The sequence below is a fragment of the Acanthochromis polyacanthus genome, chromosome 1 (assembly GCF_021347895.1).
Source record: "Acanthochromis polyacanthus isolate Apoly-LR-REF ecotype Palm Island chromosome 1, KAUST_Apoly_ChrSc, whole genome shotgun sequence".
Taxonomy (NCBI): Eukaryota; Metazoa; Chordata; class Actinopteri; family Pomacentridae; genus Acanthochromis; species Acanthochromis polyacanthus.
This window is the reverse complement of record NC_067113.1, coordinates 34628035-34650127: the sequence shown is the minus strand read 5'-3', so window position 1 is coordinate 34650127 and position 22093 is coordinate 34628035. Positions and strand designations below refer to the sequence as shown.

At 37.2% G+C, this 22093-nt stretch overlaps 1 protein-coding gene across 7 annotated transcripts in view; it reads left to right on the top strand.

The window, feature by feature from the left end:
* ppp2r5eb (protein phosphatase 2, regulatory subunit B', epsilon isoform b) overlaps nt 1-20453 on the top strand; it is a 53983-nt gene extending 33530 nt beyond the window's left edge. For all 7 annotated transcript variants that reach the window (XM_022191877.2, XM_022191876.2, XM_022191875.2 and 4 more), the window contains 12 exons: nt 6258-6454; nt 7594-7695; nt 8893-8985; nt 9079-9209; nt 10370-10429; nt 10939-11047; nt 12494-12547; nt 13358-13408; nt 13870-13989; nt 14081-14208; nt 15171-15272; nt 16614-20453. In XM_022191877.2, coding sequence (XP_022047569.1) covers nt 6258-6454; nt 7594-7695; nt 8893-8985; nt 9079-9209; nt 10370-10429; nt 10939-11047; nt 12494-12547; nt 13358-13408; nt 13870-13989; nt 14081-14208; nt 15171-15272; nt 16614-16713 — 1247 coding nt within the window. In that variant the 3' untranslated portion in view covers nt 16714-20453. The remainder of the gene's footprint in view (nt 1-6257; nt 6455-7593; nt 7696-8892; nt 8986-9078; nt 9210-10369; nt 10430-10938; nt 11048-12493; nt 12548-13357; nt 13409-13869; nt 13990-14080; nt 14209-15170; nt 15273-16613) is intronic.
* Nucleotides 20454-22093: the final 1640 nt, after the last annotated feature.

The following is a 22093-nucleotide window of genomic DNA, read 5'->3' as shown; positions in this document are numbered from 1 at the left end:
AAAGATTTCTAGTGTCTTTCCAGGCTACTCTCCTGTGTTATCTCACAGTTTAAGTCTAGTTTTCTCTCTCCTGGCTAGCTGTGGAGGATTACTGGTGATTACCCATCTATTAATAGCTTCCTTTAAGGCCGTTCACATGATTCTGTAGCGACGCCGGCCGACCCCAAAACATGTAGCCACATGTAGCCGCTAATGAATGTCGGCGTCCGATCAGACCTGCAGAGCAACTAAGAGAATCCATGAATATTTACACGGTGTTATTAATCAAACATCAAACGCTCGGGAAATGTTCTTCCCTCAGGCCTTCAGGATGGTAAACCTTGTATATGTCAGTTCTGTACACCTCGACACATCAGGGCACGTATAGAGCTTCATTTTTAGAGTTTGCACCATTTATATCTGTCTTGATGTGCATTTTTATACATTTGGATTGCACAACATCCAAGAAAATGTCAAGAATCTATCCTAAAAAAGTGACACAATTAGTTAAATCCATCTGTAGTTCCACTTTATGCTGCCAAAACAGTTTCTGGAGAGTCCTATAGTCTTCTTGGTCCTTTAGGTTGCTTTGTTGAACCTCTGTGGTTTGAATTTGTTGTAGTTTGTCCCATAGATGTTCTATTGAATTGGTATTTGGGGAGTTTTGAGGCTCTTGGTCGTGTTCCACAAGTCATTTCTGAGCAGTTTTTGCACATCAAACACTGACATATCTAAGTTCTATACACCCTGACACCATTTGCATACCCACACTATAGCACATATAGAGCTTTATTTTTAGAGTTTGGACCATTTATATCTGTCTTTATGTGCATTTTTATAAATTTGGATTGCACAAAATCTGAGAAAATGTCAAGAATAATTCCTAAAAGCCCTAAAAAAAACCTACAAACCTAAAAAACCTAGAAGCTTCTAGTCTCCATCAGTCTGACCAAAAATCTATTTGAAAATAGTTGAGTTTACTAGAAACCAGGTGATTTTTATCCACCTGGACTGTTTAAAACATTGGTGTCGCAGTCGATTATCTTTATTTGATTGAAGAAAAGTTGTAATCATGATGAATATTAAACTAATTTTTCAGCTCTAACTCGGTGTTGAATGTTAAACTAAAGGTTTCCCAGCAGAATATAGAATATTTGACATTAATTCCTCCAATACTTGCTTTTCCTGTCACAATATTTACAGTATTTCATTGTAAATCAACATTTTAGCGTCCAAACCATCCCTGTATTTACAGTAAAGCTCGTACGGTATGAACACGTGACCACTAACCTTTAGATAAAGTCTTGATAAAGCTGCACACGCCTGTTTTTATGTCCACATTTCACAACACGTAAGTCTACTGAGGGTGTGTCAGGAAAGATTATTTAAATACCAGATGCTCAGATACGCCCAGTTTTATAGATTTCCTCAGGATTGTTTTTACAAGAGTTTTCAGCTGATGTGTTTAGTTTTGCATCTGCAGGTAGATGTTTTTATGAAAGTTGGAACAAAAAACCTTCAGACGATCAGAGAAACAGACTTTCAGTTTCTGTCTGGTTCAGAACGCTGTGGCCTTCAACCTCATTAAGCTGCTTTTTTTTTATCCACTTGGTTGCAGCGGAAACAAGCTGAGAGCTGATGAATTACCTCACTGCTTCATTTAGTTTAGTGTTGGTTTCTATTTGTTCGTTTTTTAACTCCAGTTTGGTCTCCACCAGTGTTTTAGCTGCTTGATGTTGAACATTCTTGTTTTCTTAGTCTTTTTTTATGCACATTTTGAAGCCTTGCATTGGAAAAAGTTCGTGCAAATGGCAGAAAAGCGTGAAAAAAGTCCCTGAATTTTGCAAAAGAACTGCGGTTTGTGACTTCTTTTAACTCCGATTTGGTCTCCACCCCTGATTTGGCTGCTTGATGTTCAACTTTCTTGTTTTCTCGCTGTGTTTTATGCACGTTTTGTAGTTTTGCATTGTAGAAAATTGGTGCAAATGGCACAAAAGCATGAGAAAAGTCCCTAAATTTTGCAAAACAAAAAAATGCATTTTTTGACTTTGTTAAAGATTATTTGTTCTTCTTTTAACTCTGGTTTGGTCTGCACCAGTGTTTTAGCTGCATAATGTTCAGTTTTCTTGTTATTTACTCTGTTTTTATGAACATTTTGAAGTTTTCCATTGGAAAAAGTTGGTGCAAATGGCAGAAAAGCATGAAAAAAAATCCTAAATTTTGCAGAAAACTGTGGGATTTGACTGTATTAAAGATTAATTGTTCTTCTTTTAACTCCAGTTTGGTTTCCACCAGTGTTTTAGCTGCTTGATGTCAACTGTTATGTTTTATTACTGTGTTTTTATGCATATTTTAAAGTCTTGCATCGAAAAAAGTTGGTAAAATGGCAGAAAAGTGTGAACAAAGTCCCTAAATTTTGCAAAAAATACACTTTAACAGCTTTTCTGAAAAAATGCCAGACTGATGGGCCAACACCAGTTGACAATGAAGAATAATTCCAACTTTCCAGATTAAAAAAATGTTTCTTAAGCATATTATTGTGAGGTTTCTGATGTTCTTTTTTAGCCATTTTGTGCAGAAAAGACAGAATATGTCGCTCAAGGACGCGTCGACTGAGCAGCAGCTTTAATTTCTGGTCTTTTATTTGTTTGTAGCTCTGAGAAATGACAGCATGTGATGTTAGTTTCATCTTGTTGGCAAGTTTTGACGTCTCAATCTACAGTTAAAAACCTGCTAAAAGTGTGTTTTCTGTGCTTGTTGTTGGAGAGTTTGTGGATTAAAAGCTCCTCAATGAGCTGGAAGCAGGAGGCCAGCAGGTCGTGAGTAACTAGTGGATCAAAACATGTTGAGGATAATCACTTTGAACAGCCTTGATGGGATCTGCAGAGGGTTGATTCCAGGTCGGAAAACTCTGAGCTTTGTTTTTAAAGATCTGATCTCCAGGAAGAGGATTTCAGATTTTTATTCTGCTGAGCTGAACTGAATTAGACGTGGAAAAAGGACACTTAAGAGATGGAAATAAACCACTAGATTGTTTAAAATCTGGTATAAGTCACAGCAGGAGTCGCAGATGGGATGTTAAAAGTTGATTTTGAACCCGTTTAAATCACGTTTTTCGCAGTGAACAGTAGAAACGTCAACAGGATACTGAGGTCTGAAACACAGGAAGCCACGCATCCTTTGAAGCATTTTAAACTTGCATTCTATTCTGCAGATATCAGGTCATAAATATGAACATCATGTACTTTGGGTATTTTATTTGCTCTTTTTCTCTTTTTTCCCTCCCTGTGGGTTCATTCTTCACTGTATTATAAAGAAATTGGATGAAAAACATCCTTAAAGTCGCTTAAAATTTTTTGAAAAATTACTGAAAATGTGTCTAAAATAACCGGAAAGTTCGAAATTATTGGAAATTAGTTGAAAATGAGGGGTTTTTTTGTCATTTTGAACTTTTTTTTCTTACATTTTGCATCTCTGCTAATCAGCTGTAGAAAGGTGTTTCTCCATGCTGAATGTATCTCCAACATCTTGCTCCTCTGTTCACTGTTTCTGAGCCGTGCTGACTTTATTTGATTCATCCAGTAGGTTTATTTTCTTTTTTTGACAAATGGTCTCTAAATTCCTGTCACATGACTGCTGTTCAGCCGTGGGTTTTCAGTTGCATCAAACATGCAAAATTTTTAGTTTTTTACAGCGTCTTGTTAATGCAAGTGGTTAATTTTTGTCTAGTTTGTAGAATGTCGTGATTTTTAGATTGTTTTTTTTGTTCTTCTTAATGTTAATAAAACAATATGGTTTAAGATGTATATTTTGCTGCTTCTTTCTCTGTGGTCTTGGGCACCATGACAAAGTCTCTGTGACGCTTAATGAGCTCAGGACTGTTGGTCATTAGTCATGGCTTCTCAATTGCGTGATTGATTTTTATGAAATATTAAAATTTTAGCGTGGATTTGGTTAATTTTCCTGATGGAGCTGTATGTGATGTGTCTGAAAGTTGACCATTCTTTCTGTTTTTACGGTTTCTGGCTTTGTTAAAAAAGAATAATTTTGCAGATTTTAAAGAATTTTAACGCAACTTTCAAACCTGCTGTTCATTTTCAGTCTCGGCGTGTCTAAAGGTCTAAAAATTAGGAGTTTTAGGGTCTAAAAAGCTCATTGAATCCTGCAGTGATGCTAAACATTTCCGGCTTTTTAACCCAGGTGTCGTCCTGCGGCTCAAAGTTGACCCGTTTTAAAGCTTGAAAATGTGAAGAAAAAAAATTTCCACAGTGAAACTTCTGATGTCTACATTTTCAACATTTTTTGGTGGATAAAAAGAACTGTTAAAAATGTTTCTTCAGAACATTCACAAAGAATCAACCAAAATCCAGCAAATTTCTCTGGATTTTGGTTGATTTTTATGTGAATGTTTTACTGATATATATGGAATCACTTTAGATATTTTTAGGATTTTTTTTTTTAAACATCATTTTTTGAAAATATTTACAAGAATTTTCTTGCCAAATTTGGGGGATTTTTTTTTTTAACTTTTAAGAAATTGTTGGAATTTTCTTCCTGAAGGTTTTGCAAATTTTCAGAAATTTGGGGATTTTTTTTTTTGTTGAATTTTTTTTTTTCAGACAAGAAAACAATATTTTTTGGTGCCTGTAAATGAGGACAACAGGATTTTTAATGGTTTGACTGAATTTAATGTTTCATCTCTGCTGTTATGGTAGAAAATGACAAACTCTCAGGGAGCCCAGCAGTAATCGGTCTAAACTAATGAATCGACTAAGCTGCCCGTTGTAACGAGGTGAAGACACCTCCTCGTCGTTTTGTAGCTCCTCATTTCCATGCAGCAGCCGAACCGACTCGGCGTTTCTTTGAAGCGAAACCTCGGCTTATCTCTTACGCAACAAAGAGCCGCTGGAGTCGAGGCGGTCGGGGAGCGTCGCTGCTCGACTCCCTGCAGCTCTGAACTCCCATCGACCCTCCGTCACGGAGGATCAGAGGGAAGGAGCAGAATAAAGACACCTGCCGCCTCCTTTCTGCTGCTCTGCCTCCTCGTTCAGAAGCTCTGTCTGCAGACGATGAAGAAGTTAAAAGCCGATGCTGAGCAGGAAGCTCGACTCTTTCACCTGAGGCAGCGATAGTAGCGGCTTCGGTTTGTGTTCGGAACATTTCTGCCTCCGTGAACGTCTTTGGAGAGTTTTAATGCTCGTCTGTTTAACCTGGAACACGTATCAACGTCTTCTTCTGCTGTTTACAGCAAACAGACACAGAATATTAAACCAGAAACTCTCATTGTGTCGGGAAAACACGTAATCAGCAGCAAAAATATTCCATCCTTCACCCTCCTACCTGGTTTGAACGATTTTGCAAATAAATTTAGTTTAGTTTTAGGTTATTTTACTGATTCTCAATTAAAAATAATTAGTTTTAAATGTGTATTTTTCCCTCAGATGCCTGTGACGCATCATGACTTCAGGACTGTTGGTCAGATCTGAGTCTTCTCAAATACGTTGAGGAGCTTTTTTTTTTTTTTTCTTTTTGACAGCGTTTCATTCTTCCAAATGTTCTTAAGATTGAATTTAGTCAATTTTCCCGGCATAGACATGCGATTTGTCAGAAAGTTGGCATTTTTACAGTTTCTGTCTCTGATAAACTGCCTGATTTAGCAAATTTTCAAAGTAAAAGCATGTCTTTCAAACTTTTCATTTTCAGTCCTGGTCTTTCACAGACCAAAATTTAGGTGTTTGAAGAGTAAGAAAGCTCACTGGATTCAGTAATTGTACAAAAATCTTCCTTCCTTCACTCGTCTACGTGGTTTGAAGGATTTTACAAGTAAAATTAATTTAGTTTTTGGTTATTTCACTGATTCTCAATAAAACAAATTTGTTTCAAATGCATATTTTGCCTCTGATGCGGCTTCTTCTTCTCTCCATCGTATCTCTCTGGTCTTGGGCACCACGACAAAGTCTTCTGTGACGCCTCATGACTTAATTGTGATGAATAACTGTTAAATTAAGCCAAGATGAAACCCAAGCTTCAGGCAGATATTTCTACCGATAAATTATAAACCCTCATGTTCATACTAATAATAATCCGCGTCAGTTAACTTCTAGTGTGAATGTGAAATCGCCGAATATAAAATAAATAATTAACTTCCACCATCACTGGCTTACTTTGTCCTGTGTCTTCGATTTTCTGGTGTTTTTAGCTCCGACTGTGATAATCTGAGCGATGCAAAGTGTTTATTTCTCCAGTTAATCGTCTTTTTGCTCGTTTCTTTCGTCCAGACGTGCCGGCGCCGGAGCAGCCGGAGCTGTTCCTGAAGAAGCTGCAGCAGTGCTGTACGGTCTTTGACTTCATGGACACGCTGTCGGACCTCAAGATGAAGGAGTACAAGCGCTCCACGCTCAACGAGCTGGTGGACTACGTGACGGTCAGCCGGGGATACCTGACGGAGCAGGCCTACCCCGAGGTGGTCAAAATGGTGAGGACGGAAAACTCTGCAGCTGATTGTAAACGCTCTTCAGACCATTTCTACTGACATCCACAGATTCTCTACCGTTAGTCTGAGCTCTGAAATGAAGCGGCACGCGATTTATCATGTCAGATATCACTATAAACGTCAAATTTATACACATTTTATGGCCTAAACATGTCAAAGATATTAGTCAAAAAACGTATGATTTGGAGGTGGGTCATTCCAGATTTAAAGGACATTTGGGCTTCAGAATATTTGAAAAATAAACACTGACTTTCAATCAAGGCTGACAATGTGATGAAAATATGATAAATACAAGAGCAGCTTTGCTTCACCCTTTCTTTAAGAAAACTGTTTGATGTTATGACAAAAATGAGACAAAAACAAGACACAAAATGAGAAACGAGACACAAAATGACAAAAATGAGACAAAAACGAGACACAAAATGACAAAAATGAGACAAAAATGAGACACAAAATGACAAACGAGACAGAGACAAATGAGAAAACAACAAAAAGGAGACATAAAATGACAAAAACAAAACATAAAACAACAACTCGACACAAAACGACAAATGAGACACAAAATGACAAAAATGAGACACAAAATGACAAAAACAAGCTATAAAGCGAGAAAAACGAGACAGAAAACGACAAAAACGAGGGACAAAATGAAGACATGACAAAAACAAAACCTCAAACAAGAAGCTAGACACAAAATGACAAACGAGACATAAAAGACAAAAACAAGACACAAATGACACAAAATGACAAAAACAAGCTATACAGTGAGAAAAACGAGACACAAAATGACAACAAGAGCAATCTGACATTTCTGACCTCCGCCAAGGGAAGATGATACGAAGTTGGAAAATCTAAATCCGGATCCAGATCCTTAACCAGATCAACACAAAATTTGAATGGAGTCTTCCCTGGGCCAAGATCCACCTCTGGTGAAAATTTCATGAAGATCCGACAAGTAGTTTCCGAGAAATCGTGTCCACAGACACGCACACAGACAGACAAATAAATAAACGGACCCGATCGCATAACCTCCTTGGCGGAGGTAAAAACAAGATGTGCTTTTTAGATCTCAGCAGGACTTGAATCTGGACTTTCCCGTGACTTTTTTATTTTTCCTCCAGGTGTCTCACAACATATTCCGGACCCTTCCGCCCAGCGACAGTAACGAGTTTGACCCTGAGGAGGACGAGCCGACACTCGAGGCCTCCTGGCCACACTTACAGGTAAACACACAAATAGAAATGTGTTCATAATTCACTGCAGCTTTTAGAGGGAGGTTAGTGCTGTTTGTCAGACAAAGCCAGAGCTGTTAGAACCTTTGCGGATTGTCGTATTTCTGCACGTTTTTGTGACATGAATCTGTAAAAATATATATAATGTGCAGCTGAAATCAGATAAAATAGTAAAAAGCTGTGAGTTCTGTTTTATTTTCACGTCTGTCCGACTGTTTTTCTGAAAAAATAATTCCACTGCAATTCCTTCTAAAACCACGCTTCCAGCTCTGAAAAACAACGTGAAATGAAAGTGTCCTAAGCAACAAAATTCGCTGGATGTTGGTTGATGGTTTTTTTGGGAGTCTTCTTAAAAGAATGTTAGTTTTACTGATATATATATCTGTATATATATTTTTAGATTTTTTTTGGAAGATTTTTACTCATTTTTTAAAAAATATTTACAAGAATTTTCTTGCCAAATTTCAGGAATTTTTGAAATCAAACTTTTAAGGAATTATTTTCTCCCTGAAGGTTTCGCAAATTGTCAGAAATTTGAGGATTTTTTTGCTGAATTTGGGGATTTTTTTTTCAGACAAGGAAACAATATTTTTTGTTTCACGTAAATGACAACAGGAGGGTTAAAACCTGCATTAAACAGCAGAATGATGACTGGTCTGATCCAGGACTCCCTAAACGTTGTGGCGCTGGTCTAAGACCTGGTGGTTGTTTGTGGTTCCTGTTGGTTCTGTCTGGGTCCAGTTGTGGGTCCAGGTCTGGAGCCAGGCTCTCTGGTCTCTCACCTCCCCTCCTCCTTCTCTGAATGCTGCCCAGGACTCCTTTAGAAATGAGATGCAAATCTCAAGGAGAAGCTTCCTGGTAAAAGCTCTTTTCTTTTTCTTTTGTGTGAAACCGTACAGAACGTTTCTGATGTGTCTTCACCCTGCTGAACCCGGTGTGACCTTTGTGTCCTCTGAGTCCTCTGACCTGCCCTCTGATTCGGTTTAGGGTTCATTTAAGACCACAGGAACATTTGATGCTCAGCTTGTCGTCCTGATGCACAGAGATCTTCTGGTTTGTGTCTAAAATCAGCAGCAACAGATCAAACTGAAGCTTTTTGCACAGGACGGAGCTGCAGTTAAAACCAATCGTCTTTAGTTTTATTAAACCTGCTTGTTCCTGTTGTTCTTCGTCTCTTCCTCTCTCCAGTTGGTATACGAGTTCTTCATTCGGTTCTTGGAGAGTCAGGAATTCCAGCCCAGCATTGCCAAAAAGTACATAGACCAGAAGTTTGTCCTACAGGTGAGTCCACTTCTTCTTCTTGATGTGTCGTTTCTCTGTGATGTTTTTTGTTGTTCCTTCTTTGCGATTTCGGTTTTCTTTCCCTCCCTGCAGCTCTTGGAGTTGTTCGACAGCGAGGATCCTCGGGAGAGAGACTATCTGAAGACAGTCTTGCATAGAATCTACGGCAAATTCCTGGGGCTGAGGGCTTTTATACGAAAACAGATCAATAATATTTTTCTACGGTGAGTAAATGTCAGTTCTGTTTGCCTCCATCTGTCTGGTAAACTTCTGTCAGATAAGAACTCTAACTCTGTTCAACCCCTTTCAGTCATTTAGGACAGAAAGGTTTGTCCTAAATGAACAAAACTTGTCCTAAATGTCTTTAAATTTACCCTAAAGGATCAAAAAAATATTGTAAATGTATACAAATTTGTCTTGAATGGGGGAAAAGGGTTGGAAATAGCTGTAAACTGGCCCTAAATGTCCAAAACTTGTCCTAGATGAGTTTAAACTTGTCCTAAAAGTCTTTAAACTTGTCCTAAAAGTCTTTAAACTTGTCCTAAAAGTCTTTAAACTGGTCCTAAAAGTCTTTAAACTGGTCCTAAATGACTTTAAACTTGTCCTAAAAGTCTTTAAACTGGCCCTAGATGTCTTTAAACTGGCCCTAGATGTCTTTAAACTGGCCCTAGATGTCTTTAAACTGGTCCTAAATGACTTTAAACTTGTCCTAAAAGTCTTTAAACTGGCCCTAGATGTCTTTAAACTGGCCCTAGATGTCTTTAAACTGGCCCTAGATGTCTTTAAACTGGCCCTAGATGTCTTTAAACTGGTCCTAAATGACTTTAAACTTGTCCTAAAAGTCTTTAAACTGGCCCTAGATGTCTTTAAACTGGTCCTAGATGTCTTTAAACTGGCCCTAGATGTCTTTAAACTGGCCCTAGATGTCTTTAAACTGGTCCTAAATGACTTTAAACTTGTCCTAAAAGTCTTTAAACTGGCCCTAGATGTCTTTAAACTGGTCCTAGATGTCTTTAAACTGGCCCTAGATGTCTTTAAACTGGCCCTAGATGTCTTTAAACTGGCCCTAGATGTCTTTAAACTGGCCCTAGATGACTTTAAACTTGTCCTAAAAGTCTTTAAACTGGCCCTAGATGTCTTTAAACTGGTCCTAGATGTCTTTAAACTGGCCCTAGATGTCTTTAAACTGGCCCTAGATGTCTTTAAATGTTTAAATGTGATCTGTGGTGAGTTTTCTTAAAGCAAACTATCAGAATCTGTAGTTTCTGTTGGGTTAAACTCTTCTTTTTTTGTTTCACTGCCAGCCTTCTAGTTTTGAGTCGGTTTGTTCTTTTTTGGATTCGTCGTCTTTAACCTTTTTCTCGTCTTTCCCTGTCTGCTGCAGTTTTGTTTATGAGACGGAGCACTTCAACGGGGTGGCTGAGTTGCTGGAGATCCTGGGGAGGTATGTGGACTCACATTTACATTCTGCTCGGCCACAGACTCAGGATGTTCTGACCCTTTGTTTCACTGCGAGCTCTTATTGTGACGGAGAACAAATTCAGAAAGACACGAATGGACTCCAGGAAAACAGAGCAAGGTTCAGATAAAACAAATTAGTCCTCTGAGTTTAACAGACTTTAGAGTTGTTTTAAAGGCTCTTTGTTTGACCAAATATGAAAACTTAAATGTGTTTCTGACCTGTGTGGAGCATTTAAAACAGTTGTATTTTTGATCGTTTGACAGTTTAAGCTAAAAAAACCCAAAAAAAACCCACAGATTCTGTTCGTTTTTCCCGCCTAAAACTCTGATTTAAACAATAAAACTGCAGTAAATCAGCGTAAATGTTGTTCTGTTGGTCTTTAACTCGTGCCTCTTTGCTTTATTTCTCCTGCAGCTCATATAAGCGGTTATTCTTCTTTCACATGGAGGCTTTTTCCTGTCTAATCCACTTCCCTGTCCTCTGTCTTCCAGTATAATCAATGGTTTCGCTCTGCCTCTGAAAGCCGAGCATAAACAGTTTCTGGTCAAAGTGTTGATTCCCCTCCACACCGTCAGGAGTCTGTCCCTCTTCCATGCACAGGTAACGGGATTTAAAGCAAAATAAATGCTCATTTGTGTTCGTATTTCACACCTGAAGTCACTAATGCTGGTAGTTTACGTGCTAACCAGCGTTGATAGAGGTTTCTGGTGCCTCGAACAGAACTTTAACATCTTCTACTGCGTCAGAGTTTAACTTGGCAGCATGTAAAATCCTGAAATGTTGTGTTTTTAAGAGCTAAATCTGGAGTTATCAGTCGTATGTTTGAGGATTTAAGCTGTTAACATGAACTTCCTCCTCTATGAAAACAGAACTGTAATGTTTCTCCATGCTGAATGTGTCTCCAACATCCTGCTGCTCTGTTCTCTGTTTGAGCCATTCCGACTTTTTTTTATTGATCCAGTAACTTTGGTTTTCCTTTACCGTCTCTCCGTCATCTCCTTTCCTTGTTTTGTGTCACATTTGTGTCATTTTGTCTTTGTTTTTTGGTTGTTGTTTTTTTGCCAATTTCAATAGTTTTTTTTGGTCTTGTTTTTGTCATTTTGTGTCTTTTTTGTTCTTTTCTGTCGTGTCTCATTTGTCAGTTTGTCATTTTGTCTTGTCGTTTATTGTCTTTTCTCTTTTTAGGTCACATTTATGTTTTTTTCTTTATGTTTTGTGATCTTCTGTCTCATTTCTGTCACTTTTGTGGTGTTTTATGTCTAGCTTTTGTCACTTTGTATTCCTTTTTACCCTTTTTGTGTAAATGTTTTGTCTTGATTTTGTCATTTTGTTTGTCTTTTGGGTCATTTTGGCTCTTTTTTTTGTTCTTTTCTGTCGTGTCTCATTTGTCAGTTTGTCATTTTGTCTTGTTTTTTATCGTTTTGTGTCTCCTTTTAGGTCACATTTATGTTTTTTCTTTGTTTTGTGGTCTTCTGTCTCATTTTGAGTCTAATTTGTGGTGTTTTATGTCTCGCTTCTGTCACTTTTTTTTTTTTGCTTTTTACCCTTTTGTATACATTTTTTGTCTTGTTTTTGTCATTATTTTTCCCCTCTCCGTCTAAGATCGTACAAAATAACTCAAAGATTCTACAAACTCGCACTTAATTGTCCAGATTGACTCCAAGTTTGACCAAATTAACTGAAAAATTCTTCAAAAATGGCTTGAAAACTGTCAAAAATTTCTTTAAACTCATTCAAAATTATTATTAATAATTAAATATAATTATTAATTATTAATACATTTAAAACAAAAGAATAAAATTGAGACGTGACATTAATTTGACTAATTCCCCAGTTAGAATCACAGAAAATGTCATCTGTCATATAAAAGTGAAATAAAAAGGTTTTCTGATGAGAACGTTCAAAGCTGTTTGGATCCTTTAAAACCCAGTTTGCTTCAGGAGCATCAACATGTTTAAACATGAAAGTTTATCTGAGCTGCTGCTGTTTAAATCTCTGCTAAAGTTCTAAAACATGTCGTGACCTCAACTCTCTGCTCTTTTCCAGTTGGCGTATTGCATTGTACAGTTCCTAGAGAAAGATCCAACATTAACAGAACCAGTAAGTTCTGTTTTTGTTTCTACTTTCTGCTCTTCTGTCCTTCATGTTTTCTGACTTTCTTTACTTCTTAATTGAACACACGATTGGTTTTTAGAGGAATTCTTCTGGTTGATTCGTTTAAAGGTGCCAAATACACGTCATTTATTCTGAAAGTTTCTGCTAACGAGTTTGCCCAAACATTGATTGAAATTTCCACAAAATTTCAGGAAAATTCCAATAAAATTTCAGGAAAAGTCCCATAAATATTCTATAGAATTCTTGAAAAATTTTGATGTAATTCCCAGAAAATTCCCAGAAAATGCTAGGAAATTACGTGAAAAATGCAGATTGGCAGTAACAGATTTTTTATTATTATTTAATCTACAAACATGGAATTTTATGCAAATTTTCCAAGAATTTTTTGGCACCTTTGTGGTAATTTTTTTTTTGGAATTTTATGCCAATTTTATGGGAATTTCCCAGAAATTTTCCAAAATTCTTTGGGAATTTTCCTGTTGTATTTCCAGAATTTTATAGAATCTTTCCTAGAATTTTTCTGGAAATTTATGGCGATTTTGTAGGGATTTTGTGGGACCTTTGTCACAATTTTACGGCAATCTACCCAAAATACTTCAAGAATTTTCCTGGAATTTTGTGGATTTTTTCCCAGGAATTATATGGGAATTTCCCTGGAATTTTATTCTGAAATTTGATGGAAATTTTCATGGAATTTTATGGAAATCTACCTGGAATTTTTTCTATGGGTATAAACCTCAGATTTTGTATTTTAAAAAATGCGTAAAAACGTCTGAACTCTTCTTCCTCTTTCAGGTCATCAGAGGCTTACTGAAGTTCTGGCCAAAAACCTGCAGTCAAAAAGAGGCGAGTCGTCTCATTTCTTTCTGCTTTAACTGTCAGTTCTGTCCAAAATGTCAGAAGTTTTAAAAATGAGTCCAAAAACATTCAATACTCGTTTAAATGAGCAAAAAACTGTTGAGAATTAGTCAAAGTTGTCCAAATTGACTCAAGATTTGCCAAAATACCAAATATTGTGTTTTTTAAAAAAAATGCTTAAAATTGTCTTAAATGACTGAAAATTTGCCCAAAATGACAAAAGCATGAACAGAATTTGTCTATAATGACTTGAAACTTGTTCAAAACAACTCTAAGTTTGTCAAAAATGGCGACATTTCCAAAAATGACTCAAAAATCTGAACAAAATCAAATGAAATGATCCAGAGACTCATTAGAACATCCAAGCATCCAAACTGTGGTCCAGAATCAGTGGAAATGAGTCCAGAATGACAGAAATTGAAAATGATTTGTGTTTTCCTCTGCTGCAGGTGATGTTTCTAGGAGAGCTGGAGGAGATTCTGGACGTCATCGAACCGACACAGTTCGTGAAGATCCAGGAGCCGCTGTTCAAACAGATCTCCAGATGCGTCTCCAGCCCACATTTCCAGGTCGGTCAAACTCAGAGCTCCAGTCTGGACACCAGGACTTCAAGAAGATGTTTCTACAGAAGATACTGAAAGTGTTCTTGTGTGTGCTCAGGTTGCAGAACGAGCTCTGTACTACTGGAACAACGAATACATCATGAGTCTGATCGAGGAGAACTCCAGCGTCATCCTGCCCATCATGTTCGCCAGCCTCTACAGGATCTCCAAAGAGCACTGGAACCCGTGAGTTTAGACCGGAAATATCCAGAAATCGGCTTCAGGAAGAAACTTTAAAGCTGCAGGACGACTCTGATCAATAGAAACTTCAGGACTTAATGTGTTCTTACAGAAGAAAATGAAAGTTTACCAACTAAAACAACTTAATCTGGAGACGTTTTGATGGAAATGACGACTCGAGTCACGTCTGTACGCTTTATTAAACGTGTTAAGCATTCCAGTACAGATAAAAACAGTCATTTAAAGTCAAGATGTGTCCAAAATAACAAACACTTGTCCAGAAAAATTGATGTAAACTTGGTTCCATCTCAGTATCGTCCTCGTGCAGCGCTGCTCTGCTCCCAGAGCTCCTGCAACACTCGGAAAGCTCCGTTTCTTTACGTTCTATAAACGTGTGAAGCTCCAAACATGTTCCGCTAAATTACTTAAAATGTGTTCAGAACGTCTCAAAATTTGTCCAAACTTGGAAAAAAATGACAGAAAATTTTAAAATGGCTTCAGATGTGTCCAAAGTGAATCAACGTTTGTTCAAAATGACAAAATAACTCGTCCAGAATTACTTAAATGTGTGTAAAATGCCGTAAACCTGAACAGAGCGACTCTAAATGTGTCCAAAATTATTCCATATTTGTTCAAAATACCAAAAAATCGCCTTTATGGTTTAAACTTTGACCAAAATGACTTGAATCTTGGTGAGGTTCATTTAGTAGTTGTTCATAATTACTCAGTATGATTGACGTTGACTTTGACAGATTGACTAAATCTTTGTCCAAAATGACCAAAACCCTGAACAGAATGACTTAAATGTTCCTTGAAACTTGGTCAGAGCAACTTAGAATTTCTCCGTAATGACAAATATTTCTCCTGAGTAACTACATTTTCAACGTATTTGTTTTGTTTCCTGGCAGAGTCTGTGTGTTTTGTTATTTATAGAATAAATCAATGTGAGGTTTCTTTCTTTTCTTCAGGGCAATCGTGGCGCTGGTCTACAACGTCCTGAAGGCCTTCATGGAGATGAACAGTACCTTATTTGATGAACTCACAGCCACTTACAAGTCGGACCGCCAGCGGTGAGAACCGTTCATGAAGAGCGGAAACTGTCGGCTCTATAAATATCTGGATTAATACTAGATGTTGCTCTAATAGCAGACAGGAAACACCAGCAGCTAAAATAGGTCACCAAGTTTAGGTTGACTCATTTCTTCAAAAGTTAACAGAATTATGTCATTTCAGAGGAACTGGGACTAAAATTAACTGTGTGGAGTCCAGTTAGTTTATTTCTTAGACCCACAACGGATTTTAATTTTCTTTGACTGATCTGACCTCCATCTTTTTCCATATTTCAAGCTAACACAGATGTTAAGCTTAACAGAACCTCAGCTAATTTGTATGTTAGCTTTGAAAACGTTTCAAAGCTTATCAAGCTAATGTAACAGTTAGCGTAAAAGAGGCTAACCTTACAAGAGGTCCAGCTAACGGTGTCGTCATTTTATAGAAGTCTTTGTCATGGTGCGCCTTTACAAGTAACTTTTAATGGTTTGACATTAAAATAAACTTTGAATATAGGAACACATCCTAAATCAAGCTAACATCAGTTTCAAAGGTTTATTTTCATATTACAAGCTAGCATCGACGTTAGCTTCAAACAGCATTACATTAGCTCAAAATATATTGAATTAGCATCACCTCAAAGAAAGCTAGCTTAGCATTAGCTCTGTGAAGTTCAGGAAAATGTGCCATTTTATAGAAGTCTTTGTCATGGTGCGCCTTTACAAGTAACCTTTAATGGTCTGATGTTAAAATAGACTTTAAATACAGTAACTCAGTTATCCTAAAACAAGCTAAAAGGTTTCTTGTCATGTTACAGGCTAGCATCGACTTTAGCTTCAAACAAGTCTACATTAGCTCAAAAGAAACTGAATTAGCATCACCTCAAAGGAAGTTAGATTAGCATTAGCTCTAAAAAGGTACAGAAAATGTGTAATTTTACAGAAGTCTTTGTCATGGTGCGCCTTTACTAGTCGCTTTTAAAGGTCTGACATGAAATTAAACTTTAAATACAGTCAGTCAGTTAGCCTTAGGCAAGCTAACATCAGTTTAAAAGGTTTATTTTCATATTATAGGCTAGCATCAATGTTAGTTTCAAACAAGATTACGTTAGCTCAAAACAAATTGAATTAGCGTCACCTCAAAGAAAGCTAAATTAGCATTAGCTCTATGAAACTCAGGAAAATGTGTCATTTTATAGAAGTCTTTGTCATGGTGCGCCTTTACAAGTAACTTTCAATGGTTTGACATTAAATTAAACTTTAAATGCACGATCTTAGGGTGTTGCTATGAGTTTTTATAAATGTGTCGTAAAGTTTTGTGCCGTTAAACGCCGCCGTCTTCCGTCTTGTTTCGTCCCCCAGTGAGAAGAAGAAGGAGAAGGAGCGGGAGGAGCTGTGGAAGAAGCTGGAGGACCTGGAGCTGAAGCGGGGCCTTAGGAGCGACGGCATCATCCCGACTTAACGACGACGTCGCCGGCTCCCCTCCGCCTCCCTCCTCCCCCCTCCGCCTCCCCTCCACCCCCTCCTCCCCCAAACCAGCCGCCTCCTCCGGATCGACTCGGAGCGCCGCCGGTTTCTTAACTGTTTATTTTCTTATGTTTTTTTTTTTCTCCTGTGTTTGTGCGACTTACTTTACAGTAGATTCATCACGTCTGTTTTCATTATTTCAACAGCACTGTAAATAATTATTTTTTTCCTTTTTTTTTCTTTTTTTTCCCTTAAACTGATATTACTGCAAACGGAAAAAACAAAAGAATAATAATAATAATAAAAAAGGAAGAAAAAAATAGAAAATGAGAAAATGACTTGTGTGGGAGGGGGATTTAAACAAAAACAAAAAAAAAAAAACAACTTTTTGGACTGTAGGACATGAAACGAACTCTTGGAAAACAAAAAAACAACAAAAAAAAGAGAAGATAGATTGATTTTAACTCTTCAGTACAGTCCCACATGTCATTTTTATTTTCCTGGTTCTCCTCTTTGCATTTCCTCTCGTCGCCTCCATCTTTGTTTTCCCTCCTGCCTCCCCTGTCTCCCCCCTGATCTCACCCTCCTGTATGAATAAACTCAACAGAACCACACATTAAATAACAACAGGGACTCTGGCTGTGTTTACATGAGCGTTCAGTCAAAACTAGCAGCAAATTCTGTCTCAAAAAACTCAAATTTATTCACATATTTCTGCATCTGAGGTGAATTGAAATAATCTTTAAAATGTCATATTTTCAACCCTTAAACTTTTTTTTAAACGCGTTTCAAGTCCAAAAACAAACGTATTTAAAGTTAAGCTGCTTAATTAGTTGCCAATTGTTTTAATAATCTGTGTATTAAAGGAAAACAGTCGAAAATCCTCTAATTGCAGCTGCTTAAATGTGATTTTCTTACAGGTTTCTTTCCTCCTTTGTGGCTTAAACTGAATATTTTTGGGTTGTGGACAAAGCGAGACATTTGATCAAACACTAATCGCCATTTTTCTCTTTTTAATCTGAAAAATAATTGTCTTCTACATATTTCCTCCTAAACAGTCTGCAGCGAGCTCCAGGTGTCTTAAAGTTAAACAGCATCAACGGGTCAAATGGCTGCGTGAAAATGTTGATTAAATTTATGAAAATTAGTCAAGTTATTCGGCATTTTTTTAAATTTCTGTGCTCAGGAATCTTTGTTTTGCTTTGCTTTGGCGCCACCTGGTGGTAAAGAGCAGGTACAACACTGACAGGAACCTTTAAAATCCAACTTTGAATACTAAAATACACCAAAATCTTATCAATATTTACTGCTCAGAAGTGGAAAATGTAAGTTAAATTCCAAACTGTATGAATTAGATGCAGAAAAGTCATAATTCAAGTCAAATATTGTCCCTGAAGTTGCACCACTTTTGCTGTGAAACTCTTATTTTTACATTTTAGAGGCATTTTTCTTCGGTAAAATCCTATGAGAATTATTCAAATCCTGGTCAAAAATCTTCTCAAACTTATTACTTTACATATTACTTTATCCTCTGTATGAAGGGATCATTATTTGCCACTACTTTGGTGCCACCTGGTGGTGAACAGCAGGTAGAACATGAGCAGGAGACTGAAAAATGCAACTTAAGTTGACGATGAGGGGAGAAAACGGCTGTGATTTGTACATAAGATGTGCAAATTAGGAAATTAAGTCAAGGTTTGACCCAAAATTAGTAATAACTGTGTTGTGAAACTGTTATTTTCCATTTTGGAGTTTAGTATTTTACAGAAAATTTGACTTTTTTTTTACTGTAAAATCGTTCAGAAATGATGCACAGAATTCAAACCCTGACAAAACTTTACTTTGGTGCCGCCTATTGGTTAAATAAAGGCAAGTACAACACCAGCAGGAGACTAAAAATCCAACTGATATACAACTTTAATGCTGAAAGAAGTAAAATGTTAGAAAATTTTAACTCCCACAAGAGTCTGAGGTGGAAAAATATAAATTTAAGGCCAAAGTTGTAACACTGCAGCCTCAAATTAGGAGTCTAAGTAAATATTTGACCCAGTGGTGTGCTCCACTTCTGGTTATTTTCCATTTAAGAGTTCAGTATTTCACTTTTTGTGTGTTTCAGATTCTGTTGGCAGTCATTTATTCGTCCACGTGGTTCCCTGAAGCCAACATTTGTGCTCATATTATGAATCCAGACTAAAACTTCTGTCAAACTTGCTGAGGTGCCATCTGGTGGTAAATAATGCATCTGCAGGAGGCTAAAAATCAAACTTAAACATCAGAAAGCAAAATCATATCAATATTTGACTCAACGGACTAATTCGGAAAGAAAAACTGCAAATTTTGGACCACAAATTTGGAATGTAAGTGAAGTTTGTGTGGGATTTTTGTTTCTCTGTCATTTAGCACCACCTGGTGGTAGATGATGCATCTGCAGGAGGCTAAAAATCCAACTTCAACGTGATTTAAATACAGCTGAAAAGTCAGAATCTATCAATATGTAACTGACGGGAATAAGTGAGTAGAAAAAAATGTTAATTTAAGACCAAAATTTGTGTATTGGATGCACCAAGTGAGCTAGGATATTCGGTTTTTTTTGCTTTGGCGCCGCCTGGTGGTAAATGATGCACCTGCAGGAACCTTAAAAATCCAATGTGATCATGATCTAAATACTAAAATACACCACAATCATGTGACTATTACCACACGGAACTAAATAATGTGGGAATAAATTGTACATCTGTCTATTGGACGCACAAATTCAGGATTTAAGAAAACTTTGTCGATTATTTGTATACTTTAGCGTTTTATTTCCATAAAGTAACCATAAAAACCCGCGTTTCGACCCTGAACGCTGCATGTAAACACATCCTCCTCGCCTCCTCCACTAACAGTCCTGCTCTCTCGTTGACTCCGCCCTCTCTCCCTCCTCACCTGCCCTCCAGGTGCGTCGGCCATCAGTCTGGAACTGGTGCCGTCCGGCCACAGCGGGACTTTCAGCTACGAACACGGACACAAAAAGGAGAAAAAAAAACTGAAAAAAAGTCGCCAAAAAACCCTTCCTCTTCCTGTTGTGAAAAGACGAGCGCCCCGCCTCACCTGTCCTCACCTGTCCTGGTCCACGTCGCCCACCGGGGGGCGCCGCGTCGACTCACAGTATTACAGCAGCAGCAGTGACAAAAAAAGAACCCTGTACATTGTTATTGAATGCAGTACACTGATAATCTTGTATCTTGTAGTAATTTAGATTTGTTTTTTGCGTAGGAACCTGTGGAGAGGAGTATCCAGTATATAAAGAGGTATTATGGAACAAGACTTCCTGGTATTTATGATAGTGTTTCCCCCTTTTAGTCGCTTTCTTTTCTGTCTCCCTCTTTGGTTTTTATCTCATTTTGGATATTTTGATGAAGTTTCTTTTCACCATTTTTTTTTTTTAGTGCAGGGAAGGGAGGGGTCAGGGCAGGTAGGCGGGCAGGAGGGGCGGAAGAGGGGAAGGCCCGGGGCAGATCTAGTCGCCCCGCCGGGGGTAAAAACATTTTTTTCTTGTTTTTTTTTTTTCTTCGACAGCAGAACCTCCCCCCTCCTCCCTCGCAGAATTAATGTGTGCTTTAGAACGGCCCAGATATAATATGATTTAAAAGCTGAGAAAAAAAGATAAAAAAGGGTTGGAGAAATACAAATGTTTAATTATTTTAAAAAATAAAGAGATATTAAATTAAACCTGTTTTGTGATAAAGCCCAGACGCTGCATCGCTTTTATTTCCCAGAGTTCACCGGGTGACTGAGTGGATGGATGAGTGGAGCCACGAAACGAAGCAACAAAAGCACCAGAAAGAATAAAAAAACAAGCCGTTTCTTATTTAAAAAGTAGGAAAAATGGTTATTTGTTACATTTGTCAGTGTGGTGATGGTCTGTGTTTGCAGAAAAAAGATCTTAAACCCATTTGAGCCCAGTTTGTTCGTGGTTGGAGGTCATTAACCGTCATAGAAGGCTTTGTCATGGTGCCCCTTCACTGGTTAAACCGGATAAAGATCCAAAACCAACCAAGTGTTTTGGTATGAACTTACATCTCACAACTCAAATCTGAAAATAATTACAAAGTTTGAGGATTTCAACACCAGGTCTTGCGTGTAAAATGAAATATTTTCTGAAAGTCTTTGTCATGGGGCCACTTTACTAGTTTGATCGAGGCGTTTTTTCACTGATCACTGGTGGCTTTATCTGTTGTTTACGTCCGCTGTCGCACAGCTGTTGGAAAAGGAAAGAACGATTTGAGGCGAGATATTGAGGATGCAATCTCTGAATCATTTTCTAATTATTTTGCAACTTCATTGACCAATATTTCGGCAAATTATGACTAAATTTAAGCGCAGTGGACATTTTTATTGTTTTTATATTTCAATTTTAGAAAAGGAACCAATTTGAGCTCAGTTTGTCCTGAATATGTTAGGATGAATATACTTTTTTATTTAAGTTCCTGCAAAAATCTGTAAAATAATATATATTTTTAGTGGATTTAAATAAAACGATTTTCTGATCAGCTGTTGCTAAAGAACAAATTGCTGTTTGTTGCAAAAAATAAAAGATTTTATTAGATGTCTCAATTTTTTTAGATGTATCTTTATTAAAAGCAGTGTAATTTTAGGGTCAATTGTTGTAAAATAAAATTAAAAAGGAAAATCAGAAGTTAAAAAAACAAAATTTAAAAAAAAATCATATGTAAAAAAGCTTAATTTTACAGTCAAATATTATAAAAACAAGTTATGAATGAAAAATATGGACATTATTTACTGTTACATTTTTTACATTTTATTTTACAATCAAATCATTTTTAAACTATATTTTACTGGATACTATCTGTAATTTAAGAAAGCAGAAAAAAGTCAAAAGATCCTCAGTGTACTTTTTTTCTTTTCCAATATCAGCAAAAATCTGTTAAATATTTAGATATTTTTTGCTAAATAATTTTACAGTCAAATATAAAAGATCAGATTATCATTTATAAAAATACAGATTATTTATGTGAACATTATTTTCACTAGATTTTACTGGAGATAATCTGTAATTTAACAAAACATTTGACATTTTAATATAACTAATGTGTCTGTTTTCCACTTGAACTCTTTCTGATCCACTGATTTCATCACTGAACACCTGAGCTCCAGCTGCTGCTCTCTGATTGGTCCACCAGGTCACTCAGGTGTTTCTTGTTTTCTAATCAGTTCTTCTGAACATCAGGAAGTTCTCTGGAAGTTGATCCTGTTTGGTTTCAGGTGAAGCTGGAGGAAGAAACCCCCCCCCCCCCCCCCCCATGACCCTTGTGAGGATAAAGCGATGTATAGAGGATGGATGGAAATAAGCAAACTGTGAGATGCAGTTC